Raw genomic sequence first — 15,452 nt, 5'->3', positions numbered from 1 at the left:
CACTAATAAAGGGTTTAAAAAGGTTGAAAGAAAACTGTGTAGGCTAACAATTAGAAATCCAAGTTTTCTACACTCAGAAAGAAACGTATACCAAGACCCACTGCTTGCTGCGACTGTGTGTGCACGGGTCGCGATTCGCCACTTCTGCGCATGCGTGAGCGGCGAAACCTGGGAGTAACGCGTTCCGTTACTTCCGGGTCACCGCAGAGCGCAACCCGAAAGTGCTCAACCTGAAGCAACTTCAACCTGAGGTATGACTGTATATCCAATTGAAACATATGTTGGAAAAGCAGTTTGGCTCCGACGCTATAGAAGCATTGGAAACACCCATCCTGTTACAAGATTTAATCTCTGCACCAAAAACAAAAAATCATACACTTGCACTATATACAACTTTACTTAACAGGAAGAAATACGATTTAGAATATGAAAGACAAAAATGGAGTAAAGAGGTAGGAGTACAGATAACAAATGATATATGGGAGACAAGTATCAAATCAATAGAAAAAGCCTGTATGGATTTAAGACTTATTCAACAGAAAATAGTATTTAGAATCCACTGGACTCCAGCAAGATTATATCAGAAGGAAATAACAAGTGTAGATAATTGCTGGAGATGTGGGAGTAAAAATGCGAACTTAATACGTATGCTGATTAACTGACCGACGATCAGACCATTCTGGAGCGAGGTGAGGATATTTACAGTAAAAGTAATAAAAAGAAATTGTTATTTAGGGGAACTGAATTTAATTCTAAATTATATTCCGGAAACTTGGAAGATCTCAAGGGGTCAAAAAAAGTGGTTGTATTGCACTATATTAGAAGCAACAAAACTTGTTTTGATGAATTGAAAGTGTCTCAAAAAGATTCCACTGAGCATATGGATTAATATGTACAGATTAGCTACATATGAAAGAATTGCTTGTTGATGCAAAATAAGAATGGATAAATACAAAGAAATTTGGAACGAATATCTACGTGACAAGGCAGATAACAATGGGAAACGGGGGGGGGGGAGTGGTGATAAACAAGGAGTAGGCATAGGGATATTACTGTATCTAAATTTGTGTTGTCAATTTGTGTTATTATTGTTGTTGTGGTTGTTTGTTGTACATGTCTTTTTAGTTTGATGTTTGTACTGATAGGAAAAAGTGAATAAAAAAATAATGGACTAAAATTAGATTCCATGTTATATTGGGAATTGTATCAATACAAAGCCTCCATAAACACCTGTTGGGGTTGCAAGTAGTTCAGAATTTGATGAAAATCCACCACCACAGGCTTTAGCATTTAATTCACTGGAGGAAAGTGGTGACATGAAAGCCCTCCCCACTTTTACGCATCTACTCCCGTGATCTGCACATAAAATTAATCATTTTGTTCATATGTGCAGTGAATCAAGGGTCAGGGCGGAAATGGTTCCACTCCTCCAGCCTCACATCAAGTTTTGACATAGGAGCAAAGTGTGCAATGGGGGCAAGAAAGTTCTGAGGAGAGGGGAGGAGGAGGAGGAGGGTGTGTGTGTGTGTGTGATACAAGCCCCCTTTCCCTCATGGATGAGGGGACATGGCGGCGCCTTTCTGCCCTTAGATGTGACAACCATTATGGAATGTTCCGACAGCATCCATTTTGTGTTCTGCCAGGACTTAGAAATTTGGTCAAGATTGAAACTTTCCTTGTTGGGAAGAATTGCAGCAGTTAAGATGAATGTATTGCCAAGAATGTTGTTTCTGTTTCAAGCCCTTCAGATCGTGGACAGAGTGGAATGTTTTGGAAAGTGGCAGAGGGACATCACGAAGTTTGTCTGGCAGGGCAAAAAGCCCCGAATAAAATTTAAGATACTAACAGATGCAAAGGAAAGAGGGGGATTTGCCCTGCCGGATTTAAGATTGTATTATGAAGCTGCATCCTTCTGCTGGATGAAGGACTGGTTTTTGTTAGAAAACACTGAGGTCCTAGATCTGGAAGGGTTTAACAATGCTTTTGGGTGGCATGCTTATCTATGGTACGACAAGATAAAGTTTCATAAATTGTTTAAAAACCATATTGTCAGGAAAGCTCTATTTATCGTCTGGACTAAATATAAGGACTTACTTGAAAGTAAGACCCCGAGGTGGCTATCACCGACGGAGGCCAAGGCCATAAAACTACGTAATATGGAGAGTGGCTGGGTAAAATACTGTGAGATAATAGAAAGAGTTGGTGATACTTGGAGGTTGCAGAGTTTTGAAAAACTGAAAGGAAAGGTGCGAGACTGGTTTCACTATGCCCAAATTTTAGAGATTTTTAAAAAGGACAAAAAAATTGGTTTCCAGGTGGAAAAATCAAAATTAGAGTCAGAACTACTTGAACCTAAGACGAAAGTGCTTTCAAGAATGTATAATTTGTTGCTTAAATGGAACACCCAAGATGAGACAGTTAAATCAGCCATGATAAAATGGGCACAAGACATTGGGTACAACATTATGTCTGAAGACTGGGAAAGGTTATGGACCACCGGTATGAAATTTACGGCATGTAGTGCCTTAAAAGAAAACATTATGAAAATGGTGTACAGGTGGTACATGACCCCAGTTAAACTTGCAAAGATTTATCATCTGTCTGACAATAAATGTTGGAAATGTAAGGAGGCTGAAGGAACATTCTTTCACCTCTGGTGGACATGCCCGAGGGTGAAGGCCTTTTGGGAAATGATCTATAACGAGTTGAAAAAGGTATTTAAGTATACCTTTCATAAGAAACCAGAGGCCTTCCTCCTGGGCATTGTAGGCCAGAGAGTGTTAAAGAAAGATAGAACTTTCTTTTTATATGCAACTACAGCAGCAAGAATTCTTATAGCCAAATATTGGAAGGCACAGGAGCTACCCACGCTGGAAGAGTGGCATACGCAACTGATGGACTACATGGAACTAGCCGAAATGACTGGCAGAATCCGAGACCTGGGAGAAGAGGCAGTGGAAGAGGATTGGAAAAAATTTAAGGACTATCTACAAAAATATTATAAGTTATATGAATGTTGAGAATTTGCTAAGTTTTGGAAAAAACATGCTTCAGTATTGAGATTTGAAAATGATGGAAATTAAGTTATGACTGTGAAAAGTTTAAATTTTTAGAGTATATAATTAGATGAAAGTACAAAAAACACATGAAACAAGGTATCAATTTGCTGTTTATTTTTTATTGTAAAGAAAACAGGGGATGGAAGATGTGGGGAAGTCCAGTTGATTATGACAAAAGATCTGGAAAAGTGAATGTTCTTTTATTTAATTTCCTTTTTCTTTCTGTAAAAGCGCTTTTGTTGTGTTATCGATGATGTATTCTGACCTTGGAAAAAAAGCAATAAAAAAAATATTATAACATTTTGTGTTCTGCCATGCCCCCATGACATCCATTTTGCGACACTCAACACACTGAATCTGTCTACTGACCCAAAAATGTTGGCATTTTTGCATTAAAAGAAACTAAAGCAACATGCCACAGTAACTTATAACGTATCGATTTTCCACAGTGAGACAGACCACTCTGCCCCCAAAGCATTTATTCCAGCTGAAAGTGAGACTCCAGGGTCTCATGCAGGGATATTGTCCAGCCTTCCAGGATGGATAAAAATCAATGGTTTTTAAAATGATTTTAAAAAATTGATTTTTTTGATTTAAATTGGATTTTTTTATTTGAACAGATTTTTAAAAATAAAATGCTTTTGGAGGAAAAATCTTTCTAAAGATAATTTTCTATTTAAGTTACATTATAGTCCAAAGGCTATTCATCAGGAAATAAGGATTTGTTTTTAATTATGTAGCATAAGGCATTATATGCAATGTTTAAACTTTTTGATAAATGAATTCCATTAATCCATTCACAATGTCATGCTCTTCCAGAGGTTTCTGTAAGATTATTTGGGGCAGTTTTTCTAATGAGAAGATATTATCACAGATGCTTGTTTTCAAAAAGTTTTCAAAAGTGTGAATTTGTGTCTGCAGAGATAACATGCCTTTTCTTCACAGGAAAAATGTTATAAAATAAACATACAGGGCTGAGGAAAAAACCTTAATCCCATTGTTCCTTTGCAAATTGATATGCACAGAATCAACCCCGTACCTCTTAAATGATAAGTTCCAAGAGGTTCAATGAACAGATTGTTTGGAGTGGAATAGATCTGCACAAGTGTGAAGCAGTAAAAATGAAAGTGCAACCTTGTGAGCAGAATACTCCACAAGTCTTGGGATCTTTGTGGAGTAGTAGTGCAACTCCGACTTGAGGCAAGTGCTGAAGGCTCTTCAGGGCTGGCAGCTCTTCCCAATCCCACTGGGTTCCAACAACTGCACTAACACTTAACTGTGCAGAATAGGCACCTGAATGTAGACGCAAATCCATTGGGGTGTTTTTGGAGGAGGAAATAGTAACAGTGATCTGTAAGTCCTTGGCGAGACCTTGAAGTGCTTGCCAGTCAACTAATAAGAGTTCACTGGTTCCAGGCTCTTCTTCCCAGGGCTCTCCTTGTCCAAGCAATAAAGTCTCTAACCAAATCAGTTAACAAACATGGATATATATGCTAGAATGTTTTTGGTTTAGTTGAATGAATTGTCTAAATTGTTATTAAGGAAACAGTTATTTATTTTTCTCCTTCCAATAAAGTACAGCAGAAATGTTGTCCAAATATAAACAGGTAACTTATTAAACCTCACAATAATTTCATAATTCTCTGTCTATGTACAGTATTTCTAATAATATAACCAAATCAGTAATATTTGATATAACTGTAAAAACTACTCTGATAATTTATTATTCCAGAAATGAAACCTTCATCTGGTTGTAAATATTAAGATTATACCAGCAAGAATGAGTCTTTCTGTAAAAAAATGATTTAAATCATTAAATAGATTTGATTTAAATCAAATCCACCCTGCAGTCTTCCTACAAAGGTACCTCTGGTTACAGCCTTAATTTGTTCCGGAGGTCCGTTCTTAACCTGAAACTGTTCTTAACCTGAAGCACCACTTTAGCTAATGGGGCCTCCCACCACCGCCCCGCCACCGCTGCACAATTTCTGTTCTCATCCTGGGGCAAAGTTCTTAACTACCTCCGGGTTAGCGGAGTCTGTAACCCGAGGTGTTTGTAACCCGAGGTACCACTGTACTAGAAATTTAATATTTCCATAAATTTTAAAGCCATGGGGAAAGCCTGTTTTCTCCCAGTGAAAATTTATGGGGAAACTGAAACATACAACTCCTTCATCAAACCTGAAATTATGTTACTGCTCTCAACACCACAACGCCTTGCTTATAACTTAGTACAATTTATATTCTATCAATTAATGAAATTTGCAGAAGAATAATCCCCTAACTCAGATAGGCCAATCTGCTTAAAGGCCTTTTCTTCATGTGCTTCCTCCACAAGAGGCTTGGAGTGTGGCAACAAGAGAATGGGCCTTTTCTGCAGTGGCTCCCCACTTCTGCAAGGTTTTCTCCAGGGAGAATCACCTGGCGCTTTCATTACGTATCTAGCTGTCAGGCAACAACATTCCTCTTCTCCCAGGTCTTTGTTGAATTAGCCAATCTAAGGCCTTTTAAACTGGGGAGGGGGTTGTTTTTGTTTGTTACTATGTTGTGCATTTTTCTGTTATTATATTGTAAATTGCCCTGTGCTCCTCGGATGAAGAGCAGTATATAAAATAAAATTAACACAGAGAGAGAGATTGGAAGGCTGCACTGGCCTGGGCGGTGTCGGGAGATGCTGCAGGGACCCATGTGCCTGGTGCAAGGTTGCACCGGCCTAGCAGAAGGCTGTGCCGGCCTGTGCAGCATTTGGAGCATGTGCGATGTCACATGTATACACCGGGCCCCTTCAATTTGGGGGCAACCTGGCATCTGTGGCACCAAATGAAGTGAAATGCAAAATAACCGCCATGTGCATTTGAAGTGCCAGGGCAAGACTGTAGATCAGGGGTCGGCAACCTAAGGCCTGTGGGCTGGATGTGGCCCAATCGCCTTCTAAATCTGTCCCACGGAGGGTCCAGGAATCAGCATGTTTTTACATGAGTAGAATGTGTCCTTTTATTTAAAATGAATCTCTGGGTTATTTGTGGGGCATAGGAATTCGCTCCCCCCCCCCAAATATAGTCTGGCCCACCACATGGTCTGGGGGACGGTGGACCAGCCCCATCTTTCTATGCAAAGCAAAAACTGTAATCCAGTTATAAAACCCTGACCAGTGTGTCCTCACAAGAAACAGAGAAAGCTCCTTACACCAGATGGGACCATTGGGTCCACTTAGCTCACTGCAGCCTATACCAGAAGTGGAGACCTTTTACTGGATGGCGGGCTGGCCTCTTATCTCCCCAACCCTGGGGGGCAAAATATGACATGTGAGCAGGGTCATCCACATGTCAGTCATCTGATGTCATAGTGATGCCAGGTGATACCAAGCTTAGGAGTCTAAGCTGTCGGGACTCTGAAGTGCAGCACTGGATTGTTTGCAAAAGGGCTTTCAAGCAGCCTCACATTGCACTCTAGGCTGCATATGCATGTTCCCAGCAAGGGAAAAGGTGTAAGTAACAAGACTGAGCAGGACTGAACCACTCACCAGAATTTTTCTCTACAACCATTAAACAGGAATGGCAGAACAGTTCCGTTCCAAACGTGCTTTCTTTATTTCTTGATTCAGAAAATGCAACTGTATTTGTTTTTGTCAAATGCATAAATAAGAATTAAAAAATGTCCTCTTACTGGTGCAGCAATAAAACTGCTAGCACATTTGCAAAAGCTATGCAGGGTGTGGTATGGTTTCAAATTGGATGGAGGACTGTGTGTTGAGATTCCAGCATTGCAGGTGGCTGGGCTAGATTATCCTCAGGGTCCCTTCAAGTTCTATGAAACATATATATACGAATTAGTTCCACCTGTGACTTGAAGCCTTGCATTACTGATATGTCACTGCGTTTTTTAAAACGGCTATGCTGACAGAAATTTTACGTGCTATTTTCAAATGCTTTGTTATTATCACAAGCCACTGGGGGCTGAGATTTGTTACTGGAAAAGTAGAATACAAATATCAAACCAACCAGCTCCACATTTACACCCATGTGTAGGTAATTTAGAAATCAATAGAATATAATTCAGTATCGTGGTCAGTACATGCCCAGAACATGTTTGTTCCTGGATGCAGCATCCTGGGACGAGGATTCCACCACCAGACCCAGTACATGCAGGTTTAAAGAAGAGCAAAAGCATTGCATATGAAACAATTCAACATGGGTTCACACATAATGCCAAGCTACTGTTTGGTGCTACACAAGTCAACCTTCAGTCCATACTTTGCCTCCATCTCCTAAACCAGGTAGGAGGAACCTATGGCCCTTTGGGTGCTATTGGACTCTATCTTCCATCAATCCCAGCCAATATGGCCAATGGTCAGGTGTGCTAAGTATTAAAGGTAAAGGTACCCCTGCCCGTACGGGCCAGTCGTGTCCGACTCTAGGGTTACGCGCTCATCTCGCTTAAGAGGCCGGGGGCCAGCGCTGTCCGAAGACACTTCCGGGTCACGTGGCCAGCATGACGAAGCTGCTCTGGCGAGCCAGCACCAGCGCAGCACACGGAAACGCCGTTTACCTTCCCGCTATAAAGCGGTACCTATTTATCTACTTGCACTTAGGGGTGCTTTTGAACTGCTAGGTGGGCAGGAGCTGGGACCGCAAGACGGGAGCTCACCCCGCCGCGGGGATTCGAACCGCCGACCATACAATCGGCAAGTCCTAGGCGCTGAGGTTTTACCCACAGCGCCACCCGCATCCCATGCTAAGTATTAGGAATCCAGAAATATTGCAATGGTCGTAAGTTCCCTACATATTCCAAAATTTCCTTCCTAGCTTCCTGTTAAGTGGAGACCATAGTTTGTCATTGCAGCAGAAATATGATTTGTGCTTGTCTTGATATTCAGAACTGGATACTATGGTCTGACATCAACTTGGAAACTTAGTTTCAAAGTCCACCTTGGGACACAGAGGGTTTGGTACTGTTACAATGAAAGCCTCAATAGTCATTTCACAACCTTCTGTACACAATATTACTGAAACAAATGATTTTTTTCTTTAAGTACAATTCTAAATAACTTGTGTAATAACAGAAGCCAAAGCTATAATCCGTACTCTCATATATGATAATTAGGATAATCAACCAACTAAAGCTTTGTATTACTCAATTCTCAATCCTTTCAGAGAGTTTTAGGCACGACAAATTCCTGGTGGATTGTAATTTCACAATAAAATGGGATTCTCTCTTTGGAAAAACTCCAGGGCTTTTCCCCCTTAACTGCTTAATTAATTAGCTAGCAGGCTGGAATGGGTTCATTTTAACTTTCTGAAGCTATCTTAATCAAGTTAAGTAAGTAAAAACTGTAATTCATTATGTTAGCATTAAAGTACTAAAGACTGTAGCCAAGAGCTTCAAAGTTACCACTGATTCTGCCTAATCAGCCTCTTCTCCTTTTTTCTGGTGGGCTGGGGACAAAAATATGCCATTTTTGCAAAAGCTACATTAAGCAACATCTGTGTGCCAAACACCTCCATTTTAACAATGCTGAATCCTTTCCAATCCCCATCTACTAAACATGGAGAAACTGGGTGTTTCCCAGATTCTCATGAAACGGTCTCCTCTCTGGTTTGACCCTGTGTCTCAGTGTGCACAGCACTCATACTCTCTCACTGCCCCCCAAAAACCACCTGTTCTAATGCGCAGGCCTTTTCAGCTGTCATCATGATGGGCATTTTGTCCTAACATTACATCAGAAAAATGGAATCCCAAACTCCACCCCCCCTTTCCCGGTTTCAGTCCCCAAAAATGTCCATCAGTCTTAATCTACTATCAGCCTGGAGATCTCACGTCCGAGGCACTTGATTGTCTCTTAGTTCCTCTCTGCCGGCCCACCCTGTTTTTTTTAGTCACACTAATGTAGGAGTGGGGAACCTCAGATCCAAGGGTCAAATGTGGCTCTCCACATCTCTCTACCTGGTTCCCATGTCCCCTCCCCAACCCCCACGAGGCCCTGCTCCATGGCACCCTCAAGTGCTTTTCCCTAGCTGGAATGTGCATTTGAATTGCAGAAATGCCTCTTGCTTGCTAGGATGGATATATCCATCTGTGTTCATGCCTGTGTTTGCACACAAACGGAATATAGTTGACACATCTGCTGCTCCACCCCACTCTTGCCTCTGGCTGCACCCTCCACTGGCATGTGGCTCTCTAGATGAAAAAGCATCTCCCACCCCAATAGTAATGAACTTTTTATGTAGTTAAGGAAAACAAGATGACTGTTACCAAGAAGGAAGTAGAGGAATGCTGCTTGTACATTCTAGGTATCCAAAAGGTAATTTCTGTTGAGCCCAGAGCTCATGAAGAGACAATAAATTCTGACAGCTTCACAGAGGTGCTTATAAGGGAGAAGAGAGGAGCATCAAGCACTCCATTGATCCTGTAAGTGATAACTCTTGTTCATTAATACGGATCTTGGTTTTTTGTTTTGCTTTCTCTTGGATGTACATCTTTGAGAAGAGAAAAGTGAGCTTGGAGGGTAGGGGTAATAATCATTTCCAAGCTCCTGTTTATAAGAGGAGGGCAACCAAAATGGTCAAAGGCCTGGAAACGATGCCTTATGAGGAACGGCTAAGGGAGCTGGGCATGTTTAGCCTGGAGAAGAGGAGGTTAAGGGGTGATATGATAGCCATGTTCAAATATATAAAAGGATGTCACATAGAGGAGGGAGAAAGGTTGTTTTCTGCTGCTCCAGAGAAGCGGACACGGAGCAATGGATCCAAACTACAAGAAAGAAGATTCCACCTAAACATTAGGAAGAACTTCCTGACAGTAAGAGCTGTTCGACAGTGGAATTTGCTGCCAAGGAGTGTGGTGGAGTCTCCTACTTTGGAGGTTTTTAAGCAGAGGCTTGACAACCATATGTCAGGAGTGCTCTGATGGTGTTTCCTGCTTGGCAGGGGGTTGGACTCGATGGCCCTTGTGGTCTATTCCAACTCTATGATTCTATTCTATGATTCTACACTTCTACAGAAAAAGATGGACGTACAGGTGAAACTCGAAAAATTAGAATATCGTGGAAAAGTTCATTTATTTCAGTCATTCAACTTAAAAGGTGAAACTAATATATGAGATAGACTCATGACGTGCAAAGCGAGATATGTCAAGCCTTTATTTGTTATAATTGTGATCATGGCGTACAGCTGATGAAAACCCCAAATTAACAATCTCAGAAAATTAGAATATTAAATGAAATCAGCAAAACAAGAATTGCAAATAGAGCAATATTGGACCTCTGAGAAGTAGAAGCATGCATATGTACTCAGTACTTGGTTTGGGCCCCTTTTGCATCAATTACTGCCTCAGTGCAGCGTGGCATGGATGTTATCAGCCTGTGGCACTGCTGAGGTGTTATGGAAGACCAGGATGCTTCAATAGCAGCCTTCAGCTCTTCTGCATTGCTCGGCCTCATGTCTCTCATCTTTCTCTTGGCAATGCCCCATAGATTCTCCATAGGGTTCAGGTCAGGTGAGTTTGCTGGCCAATCAAGCACAGTAATCCCATGGGCATTGAACCAGGTTTTGGTACTTTTGGCAGTGTGGGCAGGTGCCAAGTCCTGCTGGAAAATGAAGTCAGCATCCCCATAAAGCTCATCTGTGGAAGAAAGCATGAAGTGCTCCAAATTCTCCTGGTATACGGCTGCGTTGACCCTGGATGAAGCACAGTGGACTAAAACCAACTGATGACATGGCTCCCCAAATCAACACAGACTGTGGAAACTTCACACTGGACTTCAAGCATATGGCATTGTGTGCCTCCCCATTCTTCCTTCAGACTCTGGGTCTTTGGTTACCAAATGAGATGCAAAAGTTGCTCTCATCAGAAAAGAGGACTCGGGATCACTGAGCAACAGACCAGTTCTTTTTTTCTTTAGCTCAGGTAAGACGCTTCTGACGTTGTTTCTTGTTCAGAAGCGGCTTGACAAGAGGAATGCGACATTTGAAGCCCATCTCCAGGATCCATCTGTGTGTGGTGGCTCTTTATGCCCTAACTCCAGCCTCAGTCCACTCCTTGTGAAAGTCCCCAACATGTTTGAATGGCCTTTTCCTGACAACCCTCTCCAGGCTGTGGTCATCCCTGCTGCTTGTGCACCTTTTTCTTCCACACTTTCCCCTTCCACATAACTTTCCATTAATGTGCTTCGATACAGCACTTTGGGAACATCCAACTTCTTCTGCAATTACCTTTTGAGGCTTTCCCTTCTTATGGAGGGTCTCAGTAATGGCTTTCGGCACAACTGTCAGGTCAGCAGCCTTCCCCATGATTGTGGTTCTTACTGAACCAGAGTGACCATTTAAAGGCTCAGGAACCCATTGAGGGTGTTATGGATTGAATAGCTACTGCACCTTTTCACAATATTCTAATTTTCTGATATTGCTAATTTGGGGTTTTCATCAGCTGTATGCCATAATCATCACAATTATAACAAATAAAGGCTTGACAGATCTCGCTTTGCATGTCATGAGTCTATCTCATATATTAGTTTCACCTTTTAGGTTGAATTACTGAAATAAATGAACTTTTCCACAATATTCTAATTTTTTGAGTTTCACTTGTATGTTTTTAGTTCAGTGGAAAAGAAGTCCAAAGAGGCATTTAAGAGCAATTAGGATCCAGCCAAAACTGTTTCATGGAATAAATGTTCTCAAAGCAGGTACTGGATATCAACCTCTCTGCGCATCCAAGACGCAGCTGTTTTTATATATAATACGCAACTCAGCCACCTGAACATACCTGAACATACATACTTGATACTTACTCTTCTGGAGATTTTCACAATATTGTTTTAAGGACTTAAAAAAAATTATATGTCTATATAAATTTACCCCACCTTTCAACATTTTATAAATACAAGGTTATAGCTTCACAAGGCAGCTAATACATAGAAAATTGCAAATGATCAAAACATTAACATAAACCAATTGCTAAAAAAAGAGCTCTATAAAATGGTGGATGGAATAAAAACATCTTTAAGGCTATCCAAAGACCTAACAGAGACCATTTGCATCTCGGTGAGGTCAGTCCAGAAATGCAGAGCCATCACAGAACAGGGTCCGTCTTTAATATAACCCGCCTTGTTTTTATATTTTGCTGGAAGCCGCTCAGAGTGGCTAGGGAAACCCAGCCAGGTGGGCGAGGTATAAATAATATTTAAATTAAATAATAATAATTATTATTATTATTATTATTATTATTATTATTATTATTATTATTATTATTCAACCTGCTGTTCTCACTGTTCCCCGCATCTGAAGGCCTGGGCAGATCCATATGGGTGCAGGCAGTCCTTCAGATAGTCCAGTCGCAAAGCATGAAAAGCTTCAAAGGACAGTATCACCTTAAATTAGTTCCAGAAATGAACAGGCAGCCAGTATAACTGGGATGGAGCAGAGGCAATGTGATCCAAACACCTAGCTTTCATAAGCATTCTACCTGCTGCAATTAAGGTTTCCAAATAATCTTTAAGGGCACACTCACATAGAGTGCATTCAAGTAATCTAGCCAGGATATAACGCTTCACCAATACAGACAGTTATGTAAAGGACTGCACAGTATACATCTATTCTGCTTCTTTTTTCACAGATCAACAGGGTTAGATTCCAAATAAAGCTGGCTGGAAAAGATGAGGAACATAATTTGGGCAACACAGGGAAAACCAAGTGGTGTTGTTTTTAAAAAAGCAAGGAATGAGTGTATAGAGCTAATTTATTAACAATGAGATGTACACATGTCAAAGGTTGATTATTTCCTTTAGTTTCTTCTCAGTGCGTCCACACAACTGGAATGTAACCAGTGATGTCTGAAGTTTCTATTTCAAAAGTTTGTTAGAAATGATGGATTGATGCCAGTTGCAAATAAATATTAGGTAATCTTGGCAATTTCAACATTTTAGCTTTGTTTACAATATACAAGTAAAACTAAATTAGATCACTCTATAGGGCATCAGAAAATATTCCAATGCAAGGTGAAAATTTTCTGGTGCAAATTACTCTAATTTACTGGACACCCACACCATTGAATGTAACCCCTTACAGTAGTACCTCGGGCTAAGAACTTAATTCATTCCGGAGGTCCGTTCTTAACCTGAAACTGTTCTTAACCTGAAGCACCACTTTAGCTAATGGGGCCTCCCGCTGCCTCCACACCGCCAGTGCACGATTTCTGTTCTCATCCTGGGGCAATTACTTGAAGCGTCTGTAACCTGAAGCATCTGTAACCCAAGGTACCACCCAAAGTCACATTGACTGCCCCACCCACCTTTGCCTCTGGCATAACTTGCCCCCAGCATGCCTGCCTCCCAAAAGTCTGTCCACAAGGGAATACGGCCCTCAAGCTAAACTAAAGTTCCCCGCCTCTGCTGTATACTTTTCAAAAGAACTGCACAACTCTTTGGGCCAGTATTGCGGATATATGGGGCAACTAAGGATGATATGAGTATTGTGGCTATCCTTCCACTTTTAACTACTGACTTGAACTTGGGAAAGGGTAGAGAAAAAAATACTATAGATTTGCAACCCATCCGAAGCTTAGAAAGAGTGTTATCTAATAGCATTAATGGGGATCCCATAAAATTCTGTGATGTAACTGCTCCAGAGCCTCCACCTCTGCAACCAGCAGAACATAGCAGCTATTTTCACTCAACTTGCCTTGCAAGTTCCTCCTTGCTCTAAATTTTAATCCTCTAAACCCTGGACTCAGAAAAAGCAATTTGTGTTCAATGCTACAGTACCCGTTTTTAACTTTAGTATACTACAATCATTTTTTAAAAATAGCCCCAAAGAATATATCCCTACAGAAGGTGGTATTTTCACAACTAAATTGATCCTTCAAGGCTATGGTGATTATATCGCGAGACAAATTCACACTCTTGCACACAGTAAGAATCTTAATATATTTCACGTTGCTATACACAAATTATTTGCTCTCCTTGTTGCCATGGAAGCATCAGCAGCTGTCATTAATCCCTTCTTCCAAAATTAACTAAAGAATCTGCCCCCCCCCGCCAATTTGAGAAGCAGATTCCTCAGTGGACAATCTGGATGTGCGTTTCAGCTGCATTCTCTCAGCCTTTTTATTGCACCTGCTGCAGCAAGTAGCTCTGGCCCCACATTCCTTCCCTCGGAAGATTAAATCTGCATGGCAGCACATTGCCATTACATGGGGCTGAGCCAAGCAGCAAAACCCATTTTAAATACATCAGCCTCTTAGCCCTGGAAGCTCATTACTAGCTGCAGACACAAACACAGGAGCACATGATGGGGGGCAGCGAGGAACCCCAGCGTTTCCTCTGGTGCTGGCTCTGTTTCTTCCACCAAGGATGGTAAATACAACCAAGCACACCACATTTAATAAAACAATTAGAAAGACCTAATATTTGAAAAAATAAAGCTCAAGCCAACCACATTTCACCAGACTACTCCCAGGGAAGAAGCTTATACAAGCATGTAGAGATCCAGTGCAGGCCGAACTCTGGCTCCATGCAAAGCATTGCTAACAAATCTGGAGTCAACCAATCTGAGAACACGCACTCCTTCTCTTTTCCCTACATGCATCTCCAGCACAAACTGCCCCTTCACTTCCCTTGCTCATCTTAAACAATGTTTACTGTGCAATCTGTAATAAGCCTGCTCAGAAGTAATTCATAAGCACACAAGAGCAGTTCTGTTGGATCAGGCCAAGGGCACCCCAAGTCCAACATCCAGAGACGCTCCTTCAGGTATACTGGGCCAAGGCCGTTTAGGGCTTTAAAGGTCAGCACCAACATTTTGAATTGTGCTCAGAAATGTACTGGGAGCCAGCAAATATCCTTTAGACTCCCTCACAGAGGAAGCATTCACTACCCTGTGGAACCCACTGCCCAGCCTGGCTCAGCTCACGTTTATGAGCTAGGATGGGCAAGGAGCCAGGTGGTCGGTTTCACTTCTCCCGGCAGCCTGTCCAGATCCTCAGAGGTAACAGATTGGAATGGATCCCATATAACTTGACTAGACAGAACTCTAGTGCTCTCCTGCCCCGATTGCTACCACAGTGGAGTCTACCTCTTTCCAAATCTGAGCAACTTTATCTGCAAAAAAGTTTGCAAAATCATTGCAGGAGATCTTGGGGTCCTGACCATGTCCCAGTGGCAAAGGAGGTTCTGTTAAAGAGTTTCCTGGTGCTGTTTTCTGCAGATGTAACCTTCGCCATCACTATCACCACTTGGTAGGCTCAACGTTGACCTGTGTTTGGTCTGATTCAGAATGCGTTTTCTGCCACCAGCGCTCTAGCCATCTCAGCAACTGTTTCATCGCCCTCAGCTCCAGGAAAAAAACATGGGGCTGTCCGGATTCAAAGCAACCAGAGGGCGCTTCGGAGCCAGACAGTCAA

At 41.7% G+C, this 15,452-nt stretch overlaps 1 protein-coding gene across 10 annotated transcripts in view; it reads right to left on the bottom strand.

The window, feature by feature from the left end:
• The window catches only part of TJP1 (tight junction protein 1), a 354,744-nt gene that overhangs the window by 81,473 nt on the left and 257,819 nt on the right, over nucleotides 1-15,452 (bottom strand). Inside the window, exon 1 of one of the 10 annotated variants that reach the window (XM_082198011.1) lies at nucleotides 15,199-15,216. The exons of the other annotated variants lie outside the window; for them this stretch is intronic. Coding sequence (XP_082054137.1) covers nucleotides 15,199-15,201 — 3 coding nt within the window. The 5' untranslated portion in view covers nucleotides 15,202-15,216. Of the gene's footprint in view, nucleotides 1-15,198; nucleotides 15,217-15,452 lie in introns of those variants that run through there. 10 annotated transcript variants of the gene reach the window in all.

Source organism: Podarcis vaucheri, assembly GCF_965113315.1.
Source record: "Podarcis vaucheri genome assembly, chromosome: 14".
Classification (NCBI taxonomy): domain Eukaryota; kingdom Metazoa; phylum Chordata; class Lepidosauria; order Squamata; family Lacertidae; genus Podarcis; species Podarcis vaucheri.
The sequence above is the reverse complement of the archived record's forward strand: the minus strand, read 5'-3'. Positions and strand labels throughout refer to the sequence as shown.